The 27,486-nt window shown below is 41.9% G+C and overlaps 1 protein-coding gene across 1 annotated transcript in view; it reads right to left on the bottom strand.

The window, feature by feature from the left end:
* Positions 1–27,486, bottom strand: part of slc13a2 (solute carrier family 13 member 2) — a 55,958-nt gene that overhangs the window by 20,783 nt on the left and 7,689 nt on the right. The window contains exons 2-6 of the mRNA XM_070434688.1: positions 15,475–15,600; positions 15,225–15,361; positions 14,254–14,507; positions 13,921–14,101; positions 9,478–9,600 (exon numbers count right to left, since the gene is read on the bottom strand). Coding sequence (XP_070290789.1) covers positions 9,478–9,600; positions 13,921–14,101; positions 14,254–14,507; positions 15,225–15,361; positions 15,475–15,573 — 794 coding nt within the window. The 5' untranslated portion in view covers positions 15,574–15,600. The remainder of the gene's footprint in view (positions 1–9,477; positions 9,601–13,920; positions 14,102–14,253; positions 14,508–15,224; positions 15,362–15,474; positions 15,601–27,486) is intronic.

Below are 27,486 nucleotides of genomic sequence, written 5' to 3'. Positions count from 1 at the left end.
GCGCCTTAGCAATGTATATATTTTTTTAATGTTGCAGGGTTCACACACTAGCTGAATTCGCAGAGCTAGCGCGCAAACTAAAGCAACACATTAACTATCAAGCTAGCTAGTACCTATTCCATTTATTTGGCGTCGTCAAAGATGAATATTTGCTCATCGTCAGTATATTCCAAAAATTAGCATGCAGCTGTAGTGCTTCAAAGTCCCTGTGATAAGGTTAGCGATAAACTGAAGAGCCAAACTGAACAGAAAACTACACTCTTCCTTATACCATTGTCTTACAATATATTTAATGGTCTCGTTGCAAAAGCTAAATTGTCGCTAGTGAATTTTTTATTTTTCACTTTTAACCACGGTAGCAAAGATTATAGCAAACACCACAAACGGAATTGGTGCTCGCTAGCTTTGCAAATTCAGCCTATTGTTGGAAGCCCTGCCAATATGAAACAAACTATGTTAAAATTTCAAAACGTGCAGCATGTGTTGTGTAAATGTGGGGTGCAGCTAGACCGATCAGCCAGCCAGGTAGAACTCCGCGGCGCACTACTTTTGGTGTCCCCCTCAGGAATTGCTCCTGAGAAAATTTCATGTAATTGTCCCCTCCAAGGTTGATATCAGATTTTCGCCCCTGAGTGTAAGTATTGTAGTTCATTGTAATAACTCATAGTTACACTGTAATAACAACATGTAACTGGTGGTAATTTCAGTCTGTAATTACAGCGGCATAACAACGAATGCTTCTTAAATGCTTGTTTAGAATGGGCAAGTTTACACTAAATTCACAAATTTCTTCTCAGCTGCATCCATTTTTACATGTTAGTAATTTAGCAGACTCTCTTATCCAGAGTGATTTACAGTAGTGAGTTCATACATTTTCTCATACTGGTCCACCGTGGGACTCAAACCCACAACCCTGGCATTGCAAGTACCATGCTCAACCAACTAAGCCACACAGGAGCATCCAGTTCATTAATAACTGTCACAAGGTTGTAATCTCTTGTTTACAGATCGCTGGGTGTCCGAAKTTACAAAGTTTGAAGGCGCTTTAGGCTCTGATTATCTAACCGTGAATGCGCACTCTTCAAAATCTCCACTCAATGTTGCTGCTAGCTCTTGCCCCCAAAACATGTACCATCTGGGTTTAACTTGCTTGAGTTTACCAAAACAGATCAGACATAAATCAACTTCACTGGCTGGTGTCAACGATACGGGTGTCATCCCAGATTATAATAAAAYATTATTTGTAATATTTAGAAAAAAGGTACAAAATTATGAATGTGTTTGTTCCCCATTTCGACAACCTGAACCTCCTTTCTGTACAAGTGAGAGGATGAAGTACATCACAAAGTTTATGTAATACCTTCATAAGGACAATATAATTACTAGGTGTTACACAGGATTTAGCTGGTTAAAATGAAGTGTATCTTCAGGGGTACTTACTTGTAACTAGTGTGTACTTATATAGTGCTTTACCCATCCTGACAGCAAATGTATTTGGAATTAACTAGAAGTAACTAGTTACAATCTTACTGTCACGCCTATTCCCGCTCTCCCTCCCTGGCGCTCGAGGGCACCAGTCTGCCCTTCATTACGCACACCTGTTGTAACGTCGGCTTCCAACTCACACCCTCAAACACGTAGATCCCTTGAACGCAGCTCACTCRAGATCCCAATCACCTGAATTCGAATCACCTGTTCACACACCTGTATGTCATTATCACACACTATTTAGTTCAGTTCTTTGCACTGTGAGGTATTGTTTGTTTTGTGACACATGTATTTCGGTACTCTGTTTTTCCAGTGATTTTCCTCCCATGTATGATAGTTTTTGCCTGCCTCACTAACGACGCCTTTTCCCCTGATAGGCTTAGCGACATGTTTCATTTTTGGAATATGTTGGGCATGGTTAATGTTTGTTATTTTTGTGTGGTGTCTGTGGACTGAGCTGTTGTCTCGGGGGCACATCCGTGGCTTGGGGGAATCTGCCAGCGTGCTGGGGGGTTTATTTCCTTGCCAGCGGGCTACAGTGCGTAAATACCCACCGCAAATCCGCACGAAGACTAGGGTTGAGTTATTGTAGGTTTTGGGGAAGCTCCATATCTCTTTTCTGTGGTGCCCAGTGTGATTGTCATTTCTCTTGTTGTGGTCTGGTGTGCTCAGCAGAATCGTTGAGAAGTGACTGTAAACCATTGAGAAGTGACTGTGAACCGTTGAGAAGTGACTGTGAATCGTTGAAAAGTGACTGTGAATCGTTGAAATGTGACTGTGAATCGTTGAGAAGTGACTGTGAATCGTTGAGAAGTGACTGTGAATCGTTGGGAAGTGACTGAATCGTTGGGAGATGTTGTAAAAAATTAGGAAGGACCCTGAGATGTTCTTTTCGTTGGAGTTTGTAGCTGATGCTGTCTCTTGTGTGCCCTGTTCCTGAATGTTTACGTGACTGACCATAGTTTGGTATTGTCATGTTCTATCTTTCCTGTCTGTTCCCTCCTGGTCTTGTGTTCTTCTTTTCTCTTAAAGGTTGCTTCCTGTGSGCAAAGGTTGCTGAGGTCTGGGGAGGAGGAGGTTGGCTGGGGCAAGTGGAAGTGTGAACACGTAACCCCTCGTCAATTTGGGACGCAGAGGCTGTGTCAATTTGGGACGCAGAGGCTGGTACGTTGTCCCGGGTTCCTCGTTGGTCCCCGGTTTTATGGGGGGTTGTGATGACCCTCCCACTCTGTCTGCCGTATTCTCTCTCTTTGCTCGTTTCCTTATTAGGATGCCGGTGGGTGGAGTTGGGAGGGTCGTCAGCTACATGGGAAACACCTGGGCCCAGGTGTGTCCCAGGATAAATAGACCTCTTCCACATTCATTGGGGAGACACTCTCCACGCTGACACGCTATTGTTTATTTGAATATAGGTTACCTTAGTTAATAAATATATTTTGTTATTCCTTATCTCCACGTTGTCTCCCTTTTTGTTACGGGCTTCGAGCCGGTTCTTGACACAGGCGTGACAAGTTGTGTCTTAAATTGTACTCTTAATCCCACAATAAAGCGGTACACTAGTGATCTGATCAAAATGTGTGCACTTTATGGGGAATAGGGTGTCATTTGAGCTGCAACCTTACAGTTAGTGGTTTTTGTGCTTATTGTGAGTGTCGGACAATTATTTAAATATACACTAGATGACTAACGGGATCTGTTTTGAAGCAAATACACCTCCATCTTGGCACTTCCCCACCATTGTAAAACATATGTTAGATGCTATAGAAATGCATTTATTAAATCAGCAACAAAAACAAAGCACCACTGTTTTGGTAAAAACCTGAGGGATGAGGCAGGAAAAACGTAATCACTATCAAATTCTTATACAAAGCAATGGCTGCAAGGACTGACCATCCATGATATCAAATTTAAAGTTAACCATGTTTTGAGGCTACAGTGTTTGATTACATTTACTTTGTTTGCAATCATTGTCAGTAAACAAGCTTAGAATTTGGGTTCTGACAGGGTATGAAAGTTAAACTAAGCTCATGAGGCATTTACACTACATGACCAAAAGTATGTGGACACTTTGTCAAACATCTAATTCCAAAATCACTGGCATTAATATGGAGTTGCTACCTCCTTTGCTACTAGAACAGTCTCCACTATTCTGGGAAGGCTTTCCACTAGATGTTGGAACATTGCTGCGTGGACTTCCTTCCAATCAGCCACAAGAGCATTAGTGAGGTCGGGCACTGGTGTTGGGCGATTGGGCCTGGCTTGCAGTCGGTGTTCCAATTCATCCCAAAGGTGTTCGATGGAGTTGAGATCAGGACACTGTGCATGCCAGTCAAGTGCACGGGGGGCATTGTCATGCTGAAACAGGAAAGGGCCTTCCCCAAACTGTTTTCCACAAAGTTGGAAGCACAGAATCGACTAGAATGTCATTGTATGCTGTAGTGTTATGATTTTCCTTCACTGGAACTAAGGGGCCTAGCCTGAACCATGAAAAACAGCCCCACACCATTATTCCTCCTCCACCAAATTTTACAGTTGGCACCATGCATTGGGGTAGGTAGCATTCTCCTGGTATCTGCCAAATCCAGATTTGTCCGTCGGACTGCCAGATGGTGAAGTGTTTCATCACTCAAGAGAATGTATTTCCACTGCACCAGAGTCCAATGGCGGTGAGCTTTAATACCACTCCAGCTGACGCTTGGAATTGCGCATGGTGAGCTTAGGCTTGTGCGACTGCTCTGTCTTTGAAACCCATTTCATGAACTCCAGACGGACAGTGCTTGTGCTGACGTTGCTTCCAAACTGACGAGGCAGTTTGGAACTCTGTAGAGATTTTTACACATTACACGCTTCAGCACTCGGCGGTCCCATTCCGTGAACTTGTGTGGCCCACCACTTCGCGGCTGAGCCGTTGTTGCTCCTAGACATTTCCACTTCACAATAACCGTACTTACAGTTGACCGGGGCAGCTCTAGCAGGGCAGACATTTTACGAACTGACTTGTTGGAGAGAAGGCATTCTACAGTATGATGGTTCAACGTTGAATTTTATACACCTGTCAGCAACGGGTGTAGCTGAAATAGCCGAATCCACTAATATAAAGGGGTGTCCACATACTTTTATATAAAGTATTCAGAACCCTTGACTTTTTCAAAATTTTGTTACGCTACAGACTTATTCTAAAATMGATTAAATAAAATCTTCAGCAATCTACACACAATATTCCATAATGACAATGCGAAAACAGGCTTTTAGAATTTTTTWAAAGAAAAACAGAAATACCTTATTTACATAAGTATTCAGACCCTTTGCTATGAGACAATTGAGCTCAGGTGCATCCTGTCTCCATTGATCACTCCCGGGCTCCTGAGTGGCGCAGCGGTATAAGGCATTGCATTTCAGATTGGGAGTCCCATAGGCGGCGCACAATTGGCCCAGCGTCGGTCATGTTTGACCGGGGTAGGCCATCATTGCAAATAAAATTTGATCTTAACTGGCTTGCCTGGGTAAATAAAGGTGAAATAAAAAATCATCCTTGAGATGTTTCTGCAACTTCATTGGAGTCCACCTGTGGCAAATTCAATTGATTGGACATGATTTGGAAAGGCACACTCCTGTCTATATAAGGTCCCACAGTATTTTCCACCACAATTTGCAAATAAATTTATAAAAAATCCTACAATGTGATTTTCTGGATTTTTTTTCTCATTTTGTCTGTCATAGTTGAAGTGTACCTATGATGAAAATTACAGGCCTCTCTCATCTTTTTAAGTGGGAGAACTTGCACAATTGGTGGCTGACTAAATACTTTTTTSCCCCACTGTAGATCATAGTCCCTTGCCGGAAAAATGTATGTGTTATGGCTTTACACCCCCTGCTATATTGTGGATAAAGAGTTACATATCTGACAAAACACAGGTGTTCTTTAATGGAAGCCTTTTCAACAAAGGTAGAATCAGGAATTCCCCAGGGAGGCTGTCTAGGGCATGTGATTTTTTTTAATCTTTACTAACAACATGCCACTGGTTTTGTGTAAAGCCAGTGTGTCCATGCATGCGCATGACTCAACAATATACACGTCAGCTACCACAGTGACTGAAATGACAGCAACTCTTAACAAAGAGCTGCAGTTAGTTTCAGAATGGGTGGAAAGGAATAAGTATATCCTAAATAACTCAACTAAATCTTGAAATTAATAATGTTGAAATTGAGCAAGTTGAGGAGACTAAACTGCTTGGAGTAACCCTGGAATGTAAACCGTCATGGTCAAAACAATCTGCTTATAGTAAAGCGCTTCTCTACATTCTTAACAGCACTATCAGCAAGGCAGGTCCTACAGGCCCTAGTTTTGTCGCACCTGGACTACTGTTCAATCCTGTGGTCAGGTGCCACAAAGAGGGACTTTGCAATTGGCTCAGAACAGGGCAGTACGGCTGGCCCTTGGATGTACACAGAGAGCTAACATTAATCATATGCATGTCAATCTCGCCTGGCTCAAAATTGACTTCATCACTACTTGTATTTGTGAGAGGTATTGCCATMTTGAATGCACCGAGCTGTCTGTTTGAACTACTGGCACACAGCTCAGATACCCATYCATACCCACAAGACATGCCACCAGAGGTCTCTTCACAGTCCCCAAGTCCAGAACAGACTAAGGGAGGCGCACAGTACTACATAGAGCCACGACTACATGGAACTCTATTCCAAATCAAGTAACTGATGCCAGCAGTAAAATTTGATTAAAAACAGATATAAAGATACGCCTTATGGAACAACACAAGCATAGACGCATGCATACAAACACACGATAACATACGCACTATACACACATTTACACATGGATTTTGGCTTATAGATACGTGGTAGTAGAGTAGAGGCCAGAGGGCACACACTTAAAATGTTGTAAAATCGGTTATGAATGTATTGTAATGTTTTTAAAATGTATAACTGCTTTAATTTTGCTGGACACCCGGAAGAGTAGCTGCTGCCATTGCAGCAACAAATGGGGATCCATAATACATTCAAATACAAATACAAAAGGAGCTGATCGTGGACTACAGGAACCGTATGGGCGAGCACGGCCACTTGAATGGTGCTGTCGTGGAGTATGTCGAGAGGTTCAATTTCCTCGATGTCCACAACACTAAGGAATTAACATTTTCCACACACACCCACACAGTTGTGAAGAGGGCACAACAGCACATCTTCCCCCTCGGGAGGCTGAAGTATTTGTCATGGGCCCTCAGATCCTCAAAAAGTTACACAGCTGCACCATTGAGAGCATCTTGACTGGCTGCATAACCGGCAACTGCATGGCATCCGACCGTAAGGCACTACAGAGGGTAGTGCGTACGGCCCAGTACATCACTGGGGCCGAGCTCCCTGCCATCCAGGACCTCCATACCATGCGGTGTCAGAGGAAGGCCCATATGTTTTGGGGGGGGGGGGCTCTTTTTTCAGAGACTCCAGCCATAGATGGCAAGCGGTACCACTGCACAAAGTCTGGAACCAACAGGACCCTGAACAGCTTCTTACCCCCAAGCCATAAGACTGCTAAACAAGACTGTTAAATAGCTAATCAAATGGCTACCTGGACTACCTGCACTGACCCTTTTTTTGCAATAACTCTTTCACTGACTCTATACACACACACTGGACTCTACCCATACACTAACACATACTTACACTGACACCCCAACACACTCACACATACACACACACCTTTACACTCCACACATACACTGCTGCTACTGTCTATTTCTATCCTGTTGCCTAGTCACTTTACCCCTACCTGTATGTACATACATGTAGCTACCTAAATTACCTCGTACCCCCTGCACATCGATCGGTACTGGTACTCTCTGTATATAGCCATGTTATTTTTACTTATTATTAATCTGAATGTTGTACAGGGATGACATGTGAAGTGAGCCTTGTGAATGTCACGCATTCAAAACAACTGGGAACTCGGAACTGGGAAAACGGATATATCCAACTTCTGACTTTTACATTTTTTTATTAACCTGTCTCGCCCCCCCGTTCCGCTAGCGGAACTCCTCCCACATTCCACTGAAAAGGCAGAGAGCGAAATTCAAAAAATATTTTTTTAGAAATATTTAACTTTCACACATTAACAAGTCCAATACAGCTAATGAAAGATACACATCTTGTGAATCCAGCCAACATGTCCGATTTTTTAAATGTTTTACAGGGAAAACACAATATATATTTATGTTAGCTCACCAACAAATAGAAAAAAGCACAGACATTTTTCACAGCACAGGTAGCAAAATCAAAATCAACCAAACTAACCTAGAACAAACCAAAGAAACCAAGAAACAACTTAATCAGATGACAGTCTTATAACATGTTATACAATAAATCTATGTTTTGTTCGAAAAATGTGTATTTCCAGGTAATAAACTCATAGTTTTACATTGGCGGCTAAATCAGAAATTGCACGAAAGCAGCCAGAATAATTACAGAAACCAACGTGACATACCGAAATACTCATCATAAAACATTTCTGAAAATACATGGTGTTATAGCAAATTAAAGACAAAGATCTTGTGAAATACAGCCAATATTTCAGATTTCTAAGTGTTTTACAGCGAAAACACAATATAGCATTATATTAGCTTACTACAATAGCCTACACACCAACCGCATTCATTCAATCAAGGCAGTTAGCGATAGCAATAGGCACGTTAGCGTTAGCGATAAACCAGCAAAAGATATTCAATTCACTAACCTTCATAAACCTTCCTCAGATGACAGTCCTGTAACATCAGGTTATACATACACTTATGTTTTGGTTCGAAAAATGTGCATATTTAGAGCTGAAATCCGTGGTTATACAAGTAGCATAACGTAGCATAACGTGCTAACGTAGCATCTTTTTCCCAGAATGTGCAGATATTTCTATTAGACTCTCACCTATTCTGACCAAATAGCTATTCATAAACATTACAAAAAATACATGTTGTATAGGAAACGATAGATCCATTAGTTTCTTAATGCAATCGCAGTGTTAGAATTCTAAAAATATCTTCATTACGACATAAGCTTAGTTATGGTAAGAATAACATCAGAATGTTGTAAATGGGTCCTTTGTCCAGAACCGTCTTTGTTTGGATTCAGAACGTTCTTTTTCCCTCTTGAATTAGCAAGCACACTGGCCATGCGGCGCTAAGCTCTCCAACGTCAACAAAGTCAAACAACGCAACACGCCTAACGTCCCGAATAAATTTCAATAATCTAATGAAACTATATTGAAAAAACATACTTTAGGATGATATTGTAACATGTATCAAAATAAATTCCAAAGCCGGAGCTCATATTCGCCCATAACGACAGGTTTCCAGTAGGCAATAGCAGGTCCCGCAGCCCTTGCAGACAACAGAAAATGGGGGACACGTTGTTCCAAGAGGGCTCATTCAACGTCAGACAGAGATAATCAACTCCTTTTTCCTCTCACTTCCTCTTGACATCCAGGGGAAGGTGTATGACGTGCACGTATAGTCATACGTATCATGCCCATTTATAGGCAGCGACTTGAACACAGCATCGATTTCAGACTTTCCACTTCCTGGTCACAAAGTGTGCTGCCAAATGAGTTGTGTTTGACCCACAGACAAAATTCAAACGGTTTTAGAAACTAGAGAGTGTTTTCTATCCAATAGTAATAATAATATGCATATTGTACGAGCAAGAATTGAGTACGAGGCCGTTTAAATTTTMAACGATTTTCCCCAAAAGTGAAAACAGCACCCCCTATCCTCAACAGTTAAACCTTTTTTTTAACTAGGCAAGTCAGTAAATAACAAATTCAGCGTGTTTAAACTACTGGGAACTTGGAAAAAAACGAGCTCTGACTGGGAAAAATTGATTTGAACGGTCATCCAACTCCGACCGTTCTGACCTGAAGATCACTAATTTGACCTCCAATTTTTCTGAGTTCCCAGTTGTTTTGAATGCAGCATTACTTACTTGAAGCCCATGTACATGAACTGCAGCCAGAGCCAGGACAGGATAAGCATGATGACCATGTTGGGAAAGGCAAAGCCAAACCACGACGCAAAGTTGATCACATCGCCATTACCTGGGAAGAGCCTATAGAGAGGGGGAAGAAGGGAGGGGAGAAGGGGGAGAAAGGAGAGAGAGAGAGAGGAGAGGGGAGAAGGGGATAGGGAGGAGATTTAGATATGGCCTGATTTTATCTTCATCAAGACTGTATGAAAATGATGGTCATGTACTCAATGTCATATTTATGGAGTGTGCGAGCATGAATGCATGCACGCACACATGTGTGGGTATCTGTGTCTGTTACGTTACACCCTTATTCTAAAATGGATTCAATAGTCTTTTTTTGCATCAATCTACACACAATAACCCATAATGACAAAGTAAAAGCGTAAAAAAAAAAAGATCAGACATTTGCATAATTCAGACCCTTTACTCAGTACTTTGTTGAAGCCCATTTGGCAGCGATTACAGCCTTAAGTCTTCTTGGGTATGACACTACAAGCTTGGTACAACTGTATTTGGGGAGTCTCTTCTCTGCAGATCCTCTCAAGCTCTGTCAGGTTGGATGGGGACTGTCGCTGGACAGCTATTTTTAGAAAGACTRGTCCTGAAGCCACTCCTGCATTTGGAGCAGGCTTTCATTAAATGCTGAGCCGTAGTAGATGAACAGCATTCTTACGTAGGTATTCCTCTTGTCCAGATGGGTTAGGGCAGTGTGCAGTGTGTTTGCGATTGCGTCGTCTGTGGACCTATTGGGGTGGTAAGCAAATTGGAGTGGGTCTAGAGTGTCAGGTAGGGTGGAGGTGATATGGTCCTTGACTAGTCTCTCAAAGCACTTCATGATGACGGAAGTGATTGCTACGGGGCGATAGTCATTTACCTCAGTTACTTTAGCTATCTTGGGAACAGGAACAATGGTGGCCCTCTTGAAGCATGTGGGAACAGCAGACTGGGATAAGGATTGATTGAATATGTCCGTAAACACACCAACCAGTTGGTCTGCACATGCTCTGAGGACGAGGCTGGGGATGCCGTCTGGGCCGGCAGCCTTGCGAGGGTTAACACGTTTAAATGTTTTACTCACGTTAGCTGCAGTGAAGGAGAGCCCGAGGGTTTTGGTAGCAGGCCGTGTCAGGGGCACTGTATTGTCCTCAAAGCGAGCAAAGAAGTTGTTTAGTTTGTCTGGGAGCAAGACATCGTGGTCCGCGACGGGGCTGGTTTTACTTATGTAATCCGTGATTGACTGTAGACCCTGCCACATACCTCTCGTGTCTGAGCCGTTGAATTGCGACTCTACTTTGTCTCTATACTGACGCTTAGCTTGTTTGATTGCCTTGCGGAGGGAATAGCTACACTGTTTGTATACGGTCATGTTTCCGGTCACCTTGCCCTGGTTAAAAGCAGTGGTTCGCGCTTTCAGTTTTGCACGAATGCTGCCATCAATCCATGGTTTCTGGTTGAAAGGTTTTAATAGACGCTGTGGGTACAACATCACCGATGCACTTGCTAGTAAACTCGCTGACCAAGTCAGCGTATTCATCAATGTTATTGTCTGATGCTATGCGGAACATATCCCAGTCCACGTGATCAAAGCAATCTTGAAGCGTGGAATCCGATTGGTCGGACCCAGCATGGAACATACCTGAGCACGGGCGCTTCCTGTTTTCCCACACGTTGTTACGTTACAGACTTATTCTAAAATTGATGAAATTAAATGTTTTCCTCATCAATCTACACACAATACCCCATAATGACAAAGCGAAAACAGTTTTTTTTTAAACAGAAATATCTTATTTACATAAGTATTCAGACCCAAAAACCAAGTCTTGAGGTCAAAGGAATTGTCCGTAGAGCTCCGAGACAGAACTGTGTCGAGGCACAGATCTCGGGAAGGGTACCAAAAAATATCCGTAGCATTGAAGGTCCCCGAGAACACAGTTGTCTCCATCATTCTTTTATTTAAAAAATGTACCCATTACACCACCACGCCTCTTCTGAGGACACATACCTTGTTTGTTTTTTACAGCTTTTCTGCTACATATACACTACCGTTCAAAAGTTTGGGGTCACTTAGAAATGTCCTTGTTTTGAAAGAAAAGCAAATTTTTTTGTCTTCTAAAATAACATCAAATTGATCAGAAATACAGTGTAGAAATTGTTAATGTTGTAAATGACTATTGTAGCTGGACATTTTATGGAATATCTACATAGGCGTACAGAGGCCCATTATCAGCAACCATCACTCCTGTGTTCCAATGGCACGTTGTGTTAACTAATCCAAGTTTATCGTTTTAAAAGGCTAATTGATCATTAGAAAACCCTTTTGCGATTATGTTAGCACAGCTGAAAACTGTTGTTCTGATTAAGGAAGCAATAAAACTGTCCTTCTTTAGACCAATTGAGTATGTGAGGCATCAGCATTTGTGTGTTCGATTACAAGCTCAAAATGGCCAGAAACAAAGAACTTTCTTCTGAAACTCGTCAGTCTATTCTTGTTCTGAGAAATTAAGGCTATTCCATGCAAGAAATTGCCAAGAAAGTGAATATCTCGTACAACGCTGTGTACTACTCCCTTCACAGAACAGCACAAAATGGCTCTAACCAGAATAGAAAGAGGAGTYGGAGGCTCTGGTGCACAACTTAGCAAGAGGACAAGTACATTAGAGTCTAGTTTGAGAAACAGATGCCTCACAAGTCCTCAACTGGCAGCTTGATATGGGCAGAAAGCTTACATCCTCATTAATCTAACTGCACAGTCCAGTTTACAGTAGCTATTACAGTGAAATAATACCATGGCATTGTTTGAGGAGAGTGCACAGTTATGAACTTGAAAAAGTATTAATTAACCAATTAGGTACATTTGGGCATTCTTGATACAACATTTTGAACAGAAATGCAATGGTTCATTGACCAGTCTAAAACTTTGCACATACACTGCTAACATCTAGTGGCCAAAATCAAAACTGTGCCTAACCTGGAATGGTACATTATGGCCTTTCTCTCGCATTTCAAAGATGATGGGACAATTTAAAAAATAAATAAATGCATGTTTTTTCTTTGTAGTATCTTTTACCAGATCTAATGTGTTATATTCTCCTACTTTAATTTAATTTCACATTTCCACAAACTTTAAAGTGTTTCATTTCAAATGGTATCAAGAATATGCATATCCTTTCTTCAGGTCCTGAGATACAGGCAGTTAGATTTGGGAATGTTATTTTTGACGAAAATTTAAAAAAAGAGTATGATCCTTAAGAGGTCATTAACACCATAGTACCCTCCAAACTCGTCATTAAGCTCGAGACCCTGGGTCTCGACCCCGCCCTGTGCAACTGGGTCCTGGACATCCTGACGTGCCTCCCCCAGGTGGTGAGGGTAGGAAACAACATCTCCACCCCGCTGATCCTCAACAAGGGTGCGTTCTCAGCCCTCTCCTGTACTCCCTGTTCACCCATGACTGCGTGGCCATGCACGCCTCCAACTCAATCATCAAGTTTGCAGACGACAATACAGTGGTAGGCTTGATTACCAACAACGACGAGACGGCCTACAGGGAGGAGGTGAGGGCCCTCGGAGAGTGGTGTCAGGAAAATAACCTCACACTCAACGTCAACAAAACAAAGGAGATGATCGTGGACTTCAGGAAACAGCAGAGGGAGCACCCCCCTATCCACATTGACGGGACAGTAGTGGAGAAGGTGGAATGTTTTAAGTTCATCGGCGTACACATCACGGACAGACTGAAATGGTGAACCGACACAGACAGCATGGTGAAGAAGGCGCAGCCAAAAACACTCACAAACTTTTACAGATGCACAATCGAGAGCATCCTGTCGGGCTGTATCACCGCCTGGTACGGCAATTGCTACGCCCACAACCGTAAGGCTCTCCAGAGGGTAGTGAGGTCTGTACAACGCATCACCGGGGGCAAACTACCTGCCCTCCAGGACACCTACACCACCCGATGTCACAGGAATGCCAAAAAGATCATCAAGGACAACAACCACCCGAGCCACTGCCACTATCTCAAGGCCATCAGACTGTTAAACAGCCATCACTAACATTGAGTGGCTGCTGCCAACATACTGACTCAATCTCTAGCCACTTTAATAATTAAAAATTGGATGTATTAAATGTATCACTAGTCACTTAAACAATGCCACTTTATATAATGTTTACATACCCTACGTTACTCATCTCATATGTATATACCATCTCTATACCATCTACTGAATCTTGGCTATGCAAGATTGGTGGTCGGAACTAGACGCACAAGCATTTCACTACACTCACATTCACATCTGCTAACCATGTGTATGTGACAAATAAAATTTGATTTGATTTGGGAAGGGGTCTGAATACTTTCTGAATGCARTGTATGTGTGTGCCTGTGTGTGTGTAACTTACTCGTCCACCTGTCCCTTGAGGATGAGGTTGGGTGTGGTGCCAGTGAGGGTGGCTGTGCCTCCGATACTGGCAGAGTAGCACACACTCAGACTCATCCCTTTAGTCAAGAGCTGGTACTTCAACTCTCTCTCTTTTCTTCTCCTCTCCAGAGGTGAGTCCGCATCCCTCTCCTCATCCTTGTCTGTAGGGAGGGAAGATGAGGAAGGACAGAGAGGGACAGGAGGGGTAGAGAGAGAAAGAGGAATGTGGTTAGCGGGTTAGGGGGAAAATAAGTTTTTAAAGAAAGAAACATAAAACTCCCCTTAAACAGATTACATTCAGGAAAGGACATACACATATGATCCTGCTGAATCTTGACGAGGTCCTGTTTGGTGTTGATCTCTTCTTTTTGGGGTGCTTTCGTGTCCAGTTCGAAGGCCTGGTTGTCTTTCCCTTCAACCTGCAGCTCCCGCTCATCCTGCCTGGCCTCTGTGGCACACAGCTGTCCTAGCACAGCCTGGGCGATGGGCACCATCATGGCTGTGGTGGCTGTGTTACTGATCCACATGGAAAGGAAGGCTGTCACACCCATGAACCCCGACATCAGCCTGGAGAGAGTGAGATGGGGATGGTGATTGCATTCAAACATTACTTTTGTATTGCATGTAATATCTATCTGTATTGTTTTTTTTATAACTAAGGTAGGCCTACTTTTAACATTGTTCTTATTGTTTTATGTGATACAGTAGCAAATGTTGCTAACTCGGACTGTATTTTGTAGGACAAAAGCTAATGTTGCTAACTCTGACTGCATTTTATGGTACAAAACCTAATATGTCTAAATCTGGCTGTATTTTGTAGGACGGTAGTAATTTTTGATAACTCTGATTGTATTTTGTATTACTGTAGCTAATGTGACAAATCGACTGTATTTTGTAGAACATGTAGCTAATATTGCTAACTGACCGTATTTTGTAACAGTCACTAATGTTATTACTCTGACTGCATTTTGTATTACGGTAGCTCTTGTTGCAAATCTGACTGTATTTTGTAGAATAGTAGCTAATATGCTAAATATGACTGTATATTTGTAGAAACTAGTAGCTAATGTTGCTAACACTGACTGTATTTTGTAGAACAGTAGCTGATGTTGCTAACTCTGACTGTATTTTGTGGCTAATGTTGCTTGCTCTGACTATATTTTGTAGCTAATGTTGCTTGCTCTGACTATATTTTGTAGAACGGTAGCTAACTCTGACTGTACAGTATACTGACTGTAAATGCTACTGTATTACATTGGCTACTAGCTAACTTCGTGTACTTACAGTGCCGGTCGTACCCCCACCACTAGTAGTACTCGGAGGGCGATGCGTTTGTGAAGATTCCAGTTCTCAACAGCGATGGCCACCAACAGACCACCGATGAACAGCATGTTAGAGTCCTTTAGGTACTGGACACACACCTGGAAAAGGTAACACACACACACACACACAGGTCAAGACCTAGTCAGCCCGCTGACTAAAGTGTAGAGGTTTCAGTCATTTGTTTTGTTTTGTTTGTGTAATGTTTGCGTACTGCTCCAGACTCCATGATGCCCATCATAGGGAAGAGGATAACAGGCAGTAGGGCAGTCACAGCCAGGGGCATACACTCTGTACACCAGTACAGTGCCATCAGGATGATAGCATAGCCACACTTAGCCTGCTGTACACAGAGAGAAATGGAGAGAGAGAGAGGAATGGGGAGGTTAGAATACAAACTTGAAACAGAATTTGGCCAGTTTCATTACAAGTTGAATAGCAATAGCAACTGCCTAGCTCTCCATTAGGCCAGAAAGGGATTGATTTTCACTTGTGGGTTCTGGGATTGCTATGCTGACTGAATTAGAAAATGTATAGAACTACTACTGTTTCTCTATATTAATTCTCTCTCTTAAACATACATGCACATAATCTTTAACACACACACACACAACAGAGAAATAGCAGTAACTACTGTATCAGTATRGTAACTCCTTTACCTCTTTAAGGATTGTAAGGCTTCATTCACGCAAATAGCTGTAACCTTTGATCATAAAAATGAACAGTCATCCATGCTCTTGTCTTTTATGACACACTTTATGGGCCTTAGGGAGAAATACAAACTCATGGAGATTATTTAACCTTCCTGGCTGAAAACTTTCCATTCCAACACATTGGTTTAGAACAGATAACCTTTTACAACAAACCAGGAGAGAGTTGCAGTAGAAAGAAAACGGTGTGAAAGGTTATTAGGTGATCATAGTAGTAGCTAGCTGGTTGGCCTAAGGTCAGGAATTCAGCTTGGAACTGGGCTTTCCTTTATCCCATGGTCTACCATGTAGCCTTGGGTTTGGGTTAACACACACACACACACACACACACACACACACACACACACAACCACACAAACATTCACCTTAGTACCATGTCACACAGAGATCAATGACCACATCCATTACAATATATCATGTTTTGTTGTCAGCTGTATCTTTGTGCATTCCATTGACTGTGCTATTTTTTCAAGGTTGTGTCAGTGTGGCACCGACAAATGTGTAAGGCAGAATGCAATATACTGTATGCATTTATGTATGTGGTGGTGCAAGATGTGTATGATTGTATGACATGGGCAATGTGCAATGTATGTATCGTGTATTTGTTGAGTGTGAACAGTGCCGTTCTGGGTTCAAATACTATTTAGGGTATTTCAATTATTTTCAAAATACATTTTGACATAATTTTTTTGGAAAATACAAGTAGTTGTATGATTGATTGATATGATTTAAATAAGTCTCTGAAAATCTACCGGTGCCAGCAAACATGGGCTTCAAGATACTACGAAACACAATACCATTTTCTTGTAACTCAAAACCAAATAATTTGACAAATTATACACATTACAATAATTTTGTACAGCTACCATCTAGCCACATTACACAAATAGTACATTTTCCTCCTCCTCCTTCTCCAGGCATTGTGAACAAACTGAGCAATTAAACGAAATGCAAGCCCTCTACTGACGAGTTGATCTATACAGCTATTCATTTGGTCTCGCAATCCAGGGTTTTAATCAAGCACAGCCCTGCTTAACTCTGATATTTGTCACTGACTACTACAATGTGCTATCCTGAGAGATGATTGTTGAGAAATCTCTTAATAACTAAATATATTCCTGTTTGCTTTTGAAGTCTCCAACATTTGGTTTAAAGAGCATTAAATGTAACCATACATTAGTCACGCAGTGATTTCGGGAAGTATTCAGACCCTTTGACTTTTCCACAATTTGTTGCGTTCAGTCTTATTCTAAAATGGATTAAATAAATAAAATATCATAGCAATCTACAAACATACCCCATAATGAAAAGCGAAAACAGTTTTTTCAAAACAGAATACCTTATTTACATAAGTATCCAGACCTTTGCTGTGAGACTCGAAATTTGCTAAGGTGCATTGTTTCCATTGATCATCCTTGAGATGTTTCTACACTTGATTGGAGTCCCATTGATTGGACAGGATTTACACAGGCACACTCCTGTCCAGTTAGGTCCCACGTTGATGATGCATGTCAGAGTAAAAAACATGAGGTCGAAGGAATTGTCTGTAGAGCTCGAGCAGGATTGTGTCAAGGCACAGATCTGAGGAAGGGTCCAAAAATATCTGCAGCATTGAAGGTCCCAAAGACACAGTAACTCCATCATTCTTAATGGAAAATGAAATATCCTTTCTAGAGCTGGACCGGCCAAACTGAGAATCGTGGGGAGAAGGGCTTGGTAAGAAGGTGATCAGAACCCGATGGTCATCTGAAAGAGCTCATGGAGTTCCTTGAGGAGATGAACCTTCAGAAGGACAACCATCTCTGCAGCACTCCACAATCAGGCCTTTATAGGTAGAGGGGACGACGGAAGCCAGTCCTCAGTAAACTGACAAGACACCCGTTTGGAGTTTGCAAAAGGCACCTAAAGACTCTCAGACCATGAGAAACATTATCCGGTGTGATGAACCAAGATTGAATCTCTAGCCTGAATGCCAACGTCATCTGGAGGAACCTGGCACCATCCTACGGTGAAGCATGGAGGTGGAGCAGCATCATGCTGTGGGATGTTTCTCTGCGGCAGGGACTGAAGTCTAGTCAGGATCGAAACTGGAGTGAAGGTTCACCTTCACAGGACTTGAATCCGATCGAACAGCTCTGAAATTATGGACTAAGCTGTGCAGCAACGCTCCCCATCCAACCTGACAGAGCTTGAGAGGATCTGCACTGAGGAATGTAAGAAACTCTCCAAATACAGGTGTGCCAAGCTTGTAGCGTCATACCCAAGAAGACTCGATGCTCTAATCACTGCCAAAGGGTCTGAGTAAATTAGCAAACATTTCTAAAAACAATTTCATCAATTTTAGAATAGAATAAGGCTGTAACATAACAAAATGTGGAAAAAGTCACGGGGTCTGAATAATTTCTGAAGGCACTGCATATCATCAATGATTCTATTTAAGCCTATATATCCTTTGAAAAGTCACCAACAGCTTTTGCTTCAATTCAACCCAGGGTTAAACAAGAAATTGACAAAAAACTCAACAAAAAAAGAAACATACATTTTTCAGGACTCTGTCTTTCAAAGATAATTCGTAAAAATCCCAAAAATGTCACAGACCTTCATTGTAAAGGGTTTAAACACCGTTTCCCATGATTGTTCAATGAACCATAATTATTAATTGAAAATTAATGAACATGCAGCTGTGGATTGACGTTAAGACACTAACAGCTTACAGACGGTAGGCAATTAAGGTCACAGTTATGAAAACGTAGGATACTAAAGAGACCTTTCTACTGACTCTGAAAAACACCAAAAGAAAGATGCCCAGGGTCCTTGCTCATCTGCATGAACGTGCCTTAGGCATGCTGCAAGGAGGCATGAGGACTGCAGATGTGGCCATGGCAATAAATTGCAATGTCCGTACCGTGAGACGCCTTAGACAGCGCTACATGGAGACAGGACAGACAGCTGATCATCCTCGCAGTGGAAGACTGCGACACCTGCACAGGATCGGTACATCCGAACATCACACCTGCAGGACAGGCACAGGATGGCAAAAACAACTGCCCGAGTTACACCAGGAACGCACAATCCCTCCATCAGTGCTCAGACTGTCCGCAATAGGCTGAGAGAGGCTGGACTGAGGGCTTGTAGGCCTGTTGTAAGYCAGGTCCTCACCAGACATCACCTGCAACAACGTCGCCTATGGGCACAAACCCACTGTCGCTGGACCAGATACGACTGGCAAAAAGTGCTCTTCACTGACGAGTCACGGTTTTGTCTCACCAGGGGTGATGGTCGGATTCGCGTTTATCGTAGAAAGAATGAGCGTTACACCGAGGCCTGTACTCTGGAGCGGGATCGATTTGGAGGTGGAGGGTCTGTCATGGTCTGGGGAGGTGTGTCACAGCATCATCGGACTGAGCTTGTTGTCATTACAGGCAATCTCAACACTGTGCGTTACAGGGAAAACATCCTCCTCCCTCATGTGGTACCCTTCCTGCAGGCTCATCCTGACATGACCCTGCAGCATGACAATGCCACCAGCCATACTGCTAGTTCTGTGCGTGATTTCCTGCAAGACAGGAATGTCAGTGTTCTGCTATGGCCAGCGAAGAGCTCGGATCTCAATCCCATTGAGCACGTCTGTGACCTGTTGGATCGGAGCGCGAGGGCTTGGGCCATTCCCCCCAAAAATGTCCGGGAACTTGCAGGTGCCTTGGTGGAAGAGGGGTAACATCTCACAGCAAGAACTGGAAAATCTGGTGCAGTCCATGAGGAGAAGAACCACTGCAGTTCTTAATGCAGCTGGTGCGGGCCACCACCAGATACTGACTGTTACTTTTGATTTTGACCCCCCCCCCTTTGTTCTGCGGCACGTTATTCAATTTCTGTTAGTCACACATCTGTGGAACTTGTTCAGTTTTTGTCTGTCTCAGTTGTTGAATCTTGTTATGTTCATACAAATATTTACACATGTTAAGTTTGCTGAAAATAAACGCAGTTGACAGTGAAAGGACGTTTCTTTTTTTGTTGCTGGGTTTATATATAGGCCTAGGGTTTCAAGCTTTGGTTTATTTCAAATGTAATCTTCAAGTTCATTATTAATATGTTGGACACACTTCTCCATCTCAACCAAAAATCAAAGTTAACCTCTCTTGGGTAGGGGGCAGTATTTTCATGTCCGGATGAAAAGTGTGGCCAAAGTAAACTGCCTGTTGCTCAGGCCCAGAAGCTAGGATATGCATAGATAGAAAAAACTTTAAAGTTTCTAAAACTGTTAAAATAGTGTCTGTGAGTATAACAGAACTGATATGGCAGGCAAAACCCAGAGGCAAAACCATAAAATAAAAAAGATTCAGCCTACCACTTTTTCCAATGGCTTTCATGTTTATTACGAGGCAAAGTCCTCCCAGATTGCAGTTCCTAGGGCTTCCACTAGATGTCAAGTCTTTAGAAAGAGTTTTAGGCTGGTTTTTGGAAAAATTTGCTAGAAGTTGTAGTTTTTCTAAGTGGCTCCCATTTTGGCTGTAGTGTTTCCATGCACGTGGAGGAAAGCGCGTTCTTTGTTATTTAGCGCCGGTAATGAACATACTATTCTCCGTCTTAAATTGTATCGTTTATTTATGTATTAGTGTACCTGAGGTTTGATTATAAACGTTGTTTGACTTGTTTGGATAAGTTTATTGTTAACTTTTGGGATTAATTTTGTATGCATTTTGAAGGAGGGAAACTGAATGAATGAAGCGTGCCAGCTAAACTGAGTGTTTATGGATATGAAGAAGGACTTTATCGAACAAAAGGAACATTTGTGATGTAACTGGGACCTTTTGGAGTGCCGACAGAAGAAGATCTTCACAGGTAAGGCATTTATTATATCGCTATTTCTGACTTTCTTGTCGCACCTGTCTGGTTTTAAAAAAAAATTCATGGTTTTGTATGCGGGGTGCTGTCCTGAGATAATCGCATGTTGTGATTTCACCGTAAAGCCTTTTTGAAATCTGACACGGCGGCTGGATTAACAAGAAGTTAAGCTTTATTTTGATGTATAATACTTATATTTTCATGAATGTTAAATATTTATATTTCTGTAATTTGAATTTCGCGCTCTGCAATTTCACAGCATGTTGGCCAGGTGGAACGCTACCGTCCCACCTGCCCATAAGAAGTAAAAAAATTGAATCAAATCAAACCTTAAAGGCACTTTACATATAGTTTGATATGATTCTTGGTTGAGTGGATTGTTAATTTGTAGACAATCTGGAATTAAATCCATACTAAGTCACCTGTACAAAATATACATCTCCTTCAAATGTTGATATTTGGTTGAGTTGACAATCAAACACAATTCATAATTTGTATATATTTTCTTTTGTAATACAGTAAATAGCCAAAAGTTAATCTTACAAACCAATATAACAGTATTTATTTAACCTTACAATGAGTAACATCCATGGCCACATTGAGGGTAGCCTATAGTAACTATAAATATCTTCTTATGTAATCATGGAGCGTGTGCATGTTCAAGATAACATGCAAAGATCGCAGGTCTGTTGAGATTTTCACAATTGCTGTAATAATCTGTGCAGGATCTCGAACAGCATTGATCACTTGCACCATGTACTTTTAATYTATTCTCAACTGGATCCCATTTCATTTGGTTTTGCTATTAGATGAAGCACAGTGACAAAACATCACGCTTTTGTATGAATAAAAAACATCTGACATTGTATTCTCATTTGAACTTTGTTGTGCTTTTAAAGAGTATAGTAAATTATTTTAAAATACTTAAAAATACTTCCAATAGAAGTATTCCTGAAAGTCTGAAAAATGTATTTTTATAGGTGAAAAATATATTTTGTTATTTGAGCTTACCTTCAGGGGAATTTTATGAAGGGGAAAGATTTGCTTTTGGCATTTTCTACATATTTTCAATATTATTCATTTCCATGTCGGCTCCATGCCCAGAAATGCCCATGTCCGGAGCAAAGGATCCCAATTTCAAGCGCTCCCCAAAAAGTTTTTGCTGTTTTAAAAACTGTGATTCCTGAAAATGTGTCCAAAGATTTGGTCAACTCAGTCAGATTTGTCTACAATCATAAATTAATCAAGAATGAGCAGGGAGCTACATTATTCATGAGCAGGACCCCTTATTCATGTCCTCATGACATGTGTAGTGCAACACAACCTCATGGTCTGTAAAGTTATCTTTTTTTGATAGATTTAAACTAACAATATTGAAATTACCATAAATGGTCAAGTCCATCTCCCTGATAGATCAAGATAGGATATACACTTTTTTGTTTATTGTAATTAGGTTTTAGAGTCATAAAGCAACGGAGGGAGAGTGAGAGAGAGAAAGAGACACAGCTGCATGTGAGCTCTCACATTTTTTTATAATAAGATAGATTTGGAGTTAGGTAAACTGGGATTTTTTGGGGAGGGACATATACAGGACAGCTTAACCCTCAGTCCAGTTTCAAAACTCCAAACCTAAAACCAAATTTTGGGACAAAATTACCTTTAAGGATTCCTAATACCAAGGATTCTTTCTTCCAAACTAACAAACAGCAGAAACCTGAGGACACCATCCAACCTGTGACAGACGAGATACAACTTCAATTAGCACTGAGGTGTGAAGAGAGAGGTGTCGAAGCCTTTGAGCCCAACAAATGCCAGGAGTCTCTCACAGCCTTRCACACCCAAATCCGAAGGCCTCTGAAYCARCCTCCCACTGTTCAAAGACCATTCAGTGGCATTTTCTTCAAGAAATCTGCCTCCAGATATAAAAGCTTCTCCCAAGTGGGTGTGACTCCTACTCCCATTACCTGCTGCACTGCTGCTTGGATTKCACCTYGTGATCTGTTCACCGTCTGCTCTCGCCTGTCTCCCCCTGTCTGGTACAGGTACCCCCACCACACTCCACCCTCTCTCCCGAGCTTTCATTCGGCCTCAAGCACAAACGCACTGTTGACTCAACTTGCAATGGCTAGCCCCAAGTCGTTATTTTTTTTCTTGTGCATTTTCCTATTTTGTTATMTGCCTCATGACTCCTGCATGCTTTGTTGACTATGAACGTGCTTGTTTACCCAACGGTGGGATAGACTATGTTTGTTCCCACACTCGGGGCTCTGACTATTTGTTACACGGACTTTTGGCTTCCCATCCTATTCTAACCATCTCTCGCCAGCTTGGTATTCATGTTACCTGATGAAATTTCTMTACAATATGATCTTGTTGCCATCTAGTGCACATTCAAATGTCATAAATCAGCACTGCAGAGCTCTCCCTGTCCTCTGCCGTGCCTTTATTGTATTACTGCTGATGATKTCTAGAAATGTGCATGTACACCCTGGCACATCTACTGTTGCTAGCCCCAATTCTGACCCGAATTGTGCTCTGATATTGTCACGCTCTGACCATAGAGAGCCCTTGGTTCATTAAGCCAGGATTCCTATTTGACTCAGCCATGGCTCCTTGCACGTCCAYCATTTCCTCATCTCCCACCCCTTCTAATGTGTCTAGCCCCGATGCTCCTCCCTCTTTTTCCCCTGCTCCTCTACAAAGTTTCTCCCTGCAGGCGGTCACTGAATACGAGGTGCTAAAGGAGCTCCTTAAACTTGATCCCAAAAAAACATCTGGGTCAGATGGTTTAGACCTTTTCTTCCTTAAGGTTCTGCCCCTATCATTGCCAAGCCTYTCTCTGACCTTTTTATCCTCACTCTCCTRTCCATTGCTTGGAAGGCAGCCACGGTGCGTCCTATATTTAAAGGGCGAGATCAAGCTGATCCTAACTGTTATAGGCCTATTTCTATTTTGCCTTGTTTACTGACTGGCTTTCTTYATGTATATATTATTCTCTCTGGTATGCAATCTGGTTTCCGCTCAGGTTATGGATGTGTCATTGCAACCTTAATGGTCCTCAATGATGTCACCATTGCCCTTGAATCTATGCAATGTTGTGCTGCTATTTTTATTGACTTGGCCAAAGCTTTTGATAGACCATTCCATTCTTGTGGGCCGGATAAGGAGTATTGGTGTCTCTGAGGGTTTTTTAGCTTGGTTCGCTAACTACAGTGGTTGCTCCACTAAAAGGTTTGCGATTATGCTGCGGGACTTAGAGGTAATTTGTGGTTTAGTCCGTTACCCTGCGTCACCACTTCTTTGCTCCAGACCAGCACAAGGGGGAGTTAGAGCACTGATTATGCTTTCAGGTCCTACTGTGTCTCTAACTGACAATGAATAGGCGACATAAACCTACCTTGTGCACAACTTCAGTATTACTTATTAAAACTGTTGTTACACTAAGGTTTTTATTATTTTATTTTGTTAGGATTATTTTGCTTTTACTGTAGTACTGTAGCCCACTCTTGACCAGTCACATTGTACAGCGCCTGAGTGGCGCACCGGTCTAAAACACTGTGTTGCTACAGCTACAGCTGTGTCGCTACAGATGGGTGTTGCTACAGATGCTGGTTCCATAGTCGTGCCGGTCTCACCCCATATTCAAGAATGGCCTTTATCCTCGCTCAATTTTCCTTATTTGAAAACAAAATCATCTCCAAAATATTTTTATTTTTTATTATTATTATTAATTTAGAATTATATAAAAGTCCCTTGGGAAATCTCACAGATATATTATTTACCCTGTTATTAGCAGGACAATATACTGTATATCCACATCGACGGGACACTAGTGGAGAAGGTGGAAAGTTTTAAGTACCTCGGTGTACTGTCAAGGTGTGGGTGTAGCTGGTGCATGGAAGTCAGGTGCAGAAGAGCAGAGATGACTGGACTAAGCACTTTACTGAGGCAATATATGAAAAGAACGCAACCARGTCACAAAAACAAATGCTCTCAGAACAAGTGAGGCAGCACAAAATACAAAGTACAGTACAAAATACAAAGTACAAAGTACAGGCTGTCACAAAGCACGGGTGTAAAATATAACGCGGTGCAAACCAGCCGGAAGCGTGCCAACCTGACTATAAACAAATTCACACACAGACATGGGGGGGAACAGAGGMTTAAATACACGACAGGTAATGAGGGAATGTAAATCAGGTGTGTGGGAAAACAAGACAAAACAAATGGAAAATGAAAGGTGGATCGGCGATGGCTAGAAGACCGGTGACGTGGACCGCCGAACGCCGCCTGAACAAGGAGAGGGACTGACTTCGGCGGAAGTCGTGACATGTACACATCACGGACAAACTGAAATGGTCCACCCACACAGACAGCGTGGTGAAGAAGGCGCAACCGTGCCTCTTCAACCTCAGGAGGCTGAAGAAATTTGGCTTGTCACCAAAAACACTTTTACAGATGCACAGTCGAGAGCATCCTGTCAGGCTGTATCACCGCCTGGTATGGCAACTGCTCCACCCACAACCGTAAGGCTCTCCAGAGGGTAGTGAGGTCTACACAACGTATCACCGGGGGCAAACTACCTGCCCTCCAGGACACCTACACCACCGATGTCACAGGAAGGCCAAAAAGATCAAGGACAACAACCACCCGAGCCACTGCCTGTTCAATCCGCTATCATCCAGAAGGCGAGGTCAGTACAGGTGCATCAAAGCTGGGACCGAGAGYCTGAAAAACAGCTTCTATCTCAAGGCCATCAGACTGTTAAACAGCCATCACTAACATTGAGTGGCTGCTGCCAACATACTGACTCAATCTCTAGCCACTTTAATAATAAAAAATTGGATGTATMAAATGTATCACTAGTCACTTAAACAATGCCACTTTATATAATGTTTACATACCCTACATTACTCATCTCATATGTGTATACTATTCTCTATACCATCTACTGCATTTTGCCTATGCCGTTCGGCCATTGCTCATCCATATATTGATATGTACATATTCTTATTKATTCCTTTACACTTGTGTGTAAAAGGTAGTTGTTGTGAAATTGTTAGATTACTTGTTAGATATTATTGCATGGTCAGAACTAGAAGTGCAAGCATTTTGCTACACTTGCATTAACATCTGTTAACCATGTGTATGAATTTGATTTAATTTGATATTGGTCATGGCTCCCGAGTGGCGCACAATGGGATTGCCTTGCAGTTCTCCAGCTGTATCCACTGAAAGTGTGCGAGGTTCAAGGCACAAGGGCAGGGGCACGGGATGGGCCCCACGCACAGAAGACGAACCTAGCCCGTTGGGACGGGAGGATGAGGAAAGGGGGCACCTCCACAGTGGATAGCACAGAGCAGCACTTTAAGGGGCATTGCACTAATAAAGGCGTTGACTAGGGAAACGTTCCCGCTGTTCTTAATGCCAGTCGGAACGTTCAAACTAAAACAATGTAACTAATAATGCCATCTTTATTCTTTCGTTAATAAAATAAAGATTAAAAATACTCTTTCAAAATGCCGATGCTTATTTAGTTATGGATCCATAACAAATTACTATGGGAATAAATATCACTGAATTACAGAAATATAGGAACAAATTTGTCTAATGAAGGTAAACAAATGTTGTTTACCTTGTTGCTTTCTGGAAAATACTCTCATACGGTCACATTGTACAGCGCCATTATGGCTATTAGCAGGTAGCTGGACAATAGACTTGCCTAGAAGTTGGGTGGGGGGAGAATTATATTGTCAAATGTATCGTCAAATGTTAGGTTGGCTGTATCACAACCGGCCGTGATTGGTTGCAATTTCATTTTAATCCACCAGAAAAGACAAAACAAATAATYCGACAAAAAGTATTATTATGTATCACATCCGACCATYATTAGGAGTCCCATAGGGCGGCGCACAATTGGCTCAGCGTTTATCTCCCTCTAAAAAAAGAAATGGCATTTACAAATATTATTTGGGCCTTTATTCAGATTACAATCGATCACTTTCGTATTTTTTTAAACAAAATAACCTCCAAAATATCGTTATATATTATCAAGTTGATGGCACAGTCATAAAGCCCGGCACCTAATGTACATAAAGCTGAGTGACTCATTCATGGTTTTGATCAAAATAAAATAAGTACCAACATTCTTTTTGATCGTCTTTAATAAATACATGTTTTGGTTATCCTGACCTGGACACCATGTACAGTATTATAATTGCCCAGTTGGGGCTATTAGCATGACAATATACCTTTACCAACACTTTTCTGTATTTTGATACTTTGTGGATGGGACTCCAGAGTGGATGGGGGCTCCCATCCGCGCCCCTCCCTCCGCGCTGCTCTGAGACAAGCATGGGGATTGGTCTTGATAAATCAATACTTGTTTTACTTTCACTGAATCTTCGTTTGGATAATTGGTTAGACTACAATTATACAATTAGGTGTAGACATGTTATGCTCTTAGTGTAACCTTGATTTAACTAGGTAAGTCAGTTAACCTCTTTCAGCTAGGAGCAGAATTTTTTATGTTTGGAAAAATAACGTTCCCAAGGTAAACAGACTATTTCTCAGGTCCAGATGCTAGAATATGCATATAATTGACAGATTGGGATAGAAAACACTCTAAAGTTCCAAAACGGTTAAAATATTGTCTGTGAGTATAACAGAAC

The sequence above is a fragment of the Salvelinus sp. IW2-2015 genome, linkage group LG23, assembly GCF_002910315.2.
Source record: "Salvelinus sp. IW2-2015 linkage group LG23, ASM291031v2, whole genome shotgun sequence".
NCBI lineage: Eukaryota > Metazoa > Chordata > Actinopteri > Salmoniformes > Salmonidae > Salvelinus > Salvelinus sp. IW2-2015.
The sequence above is the reverse complement of the archived record's forward strand: the minus strand, read 5'-3'. Positions and strand labels throughout refer to the sequence as shown.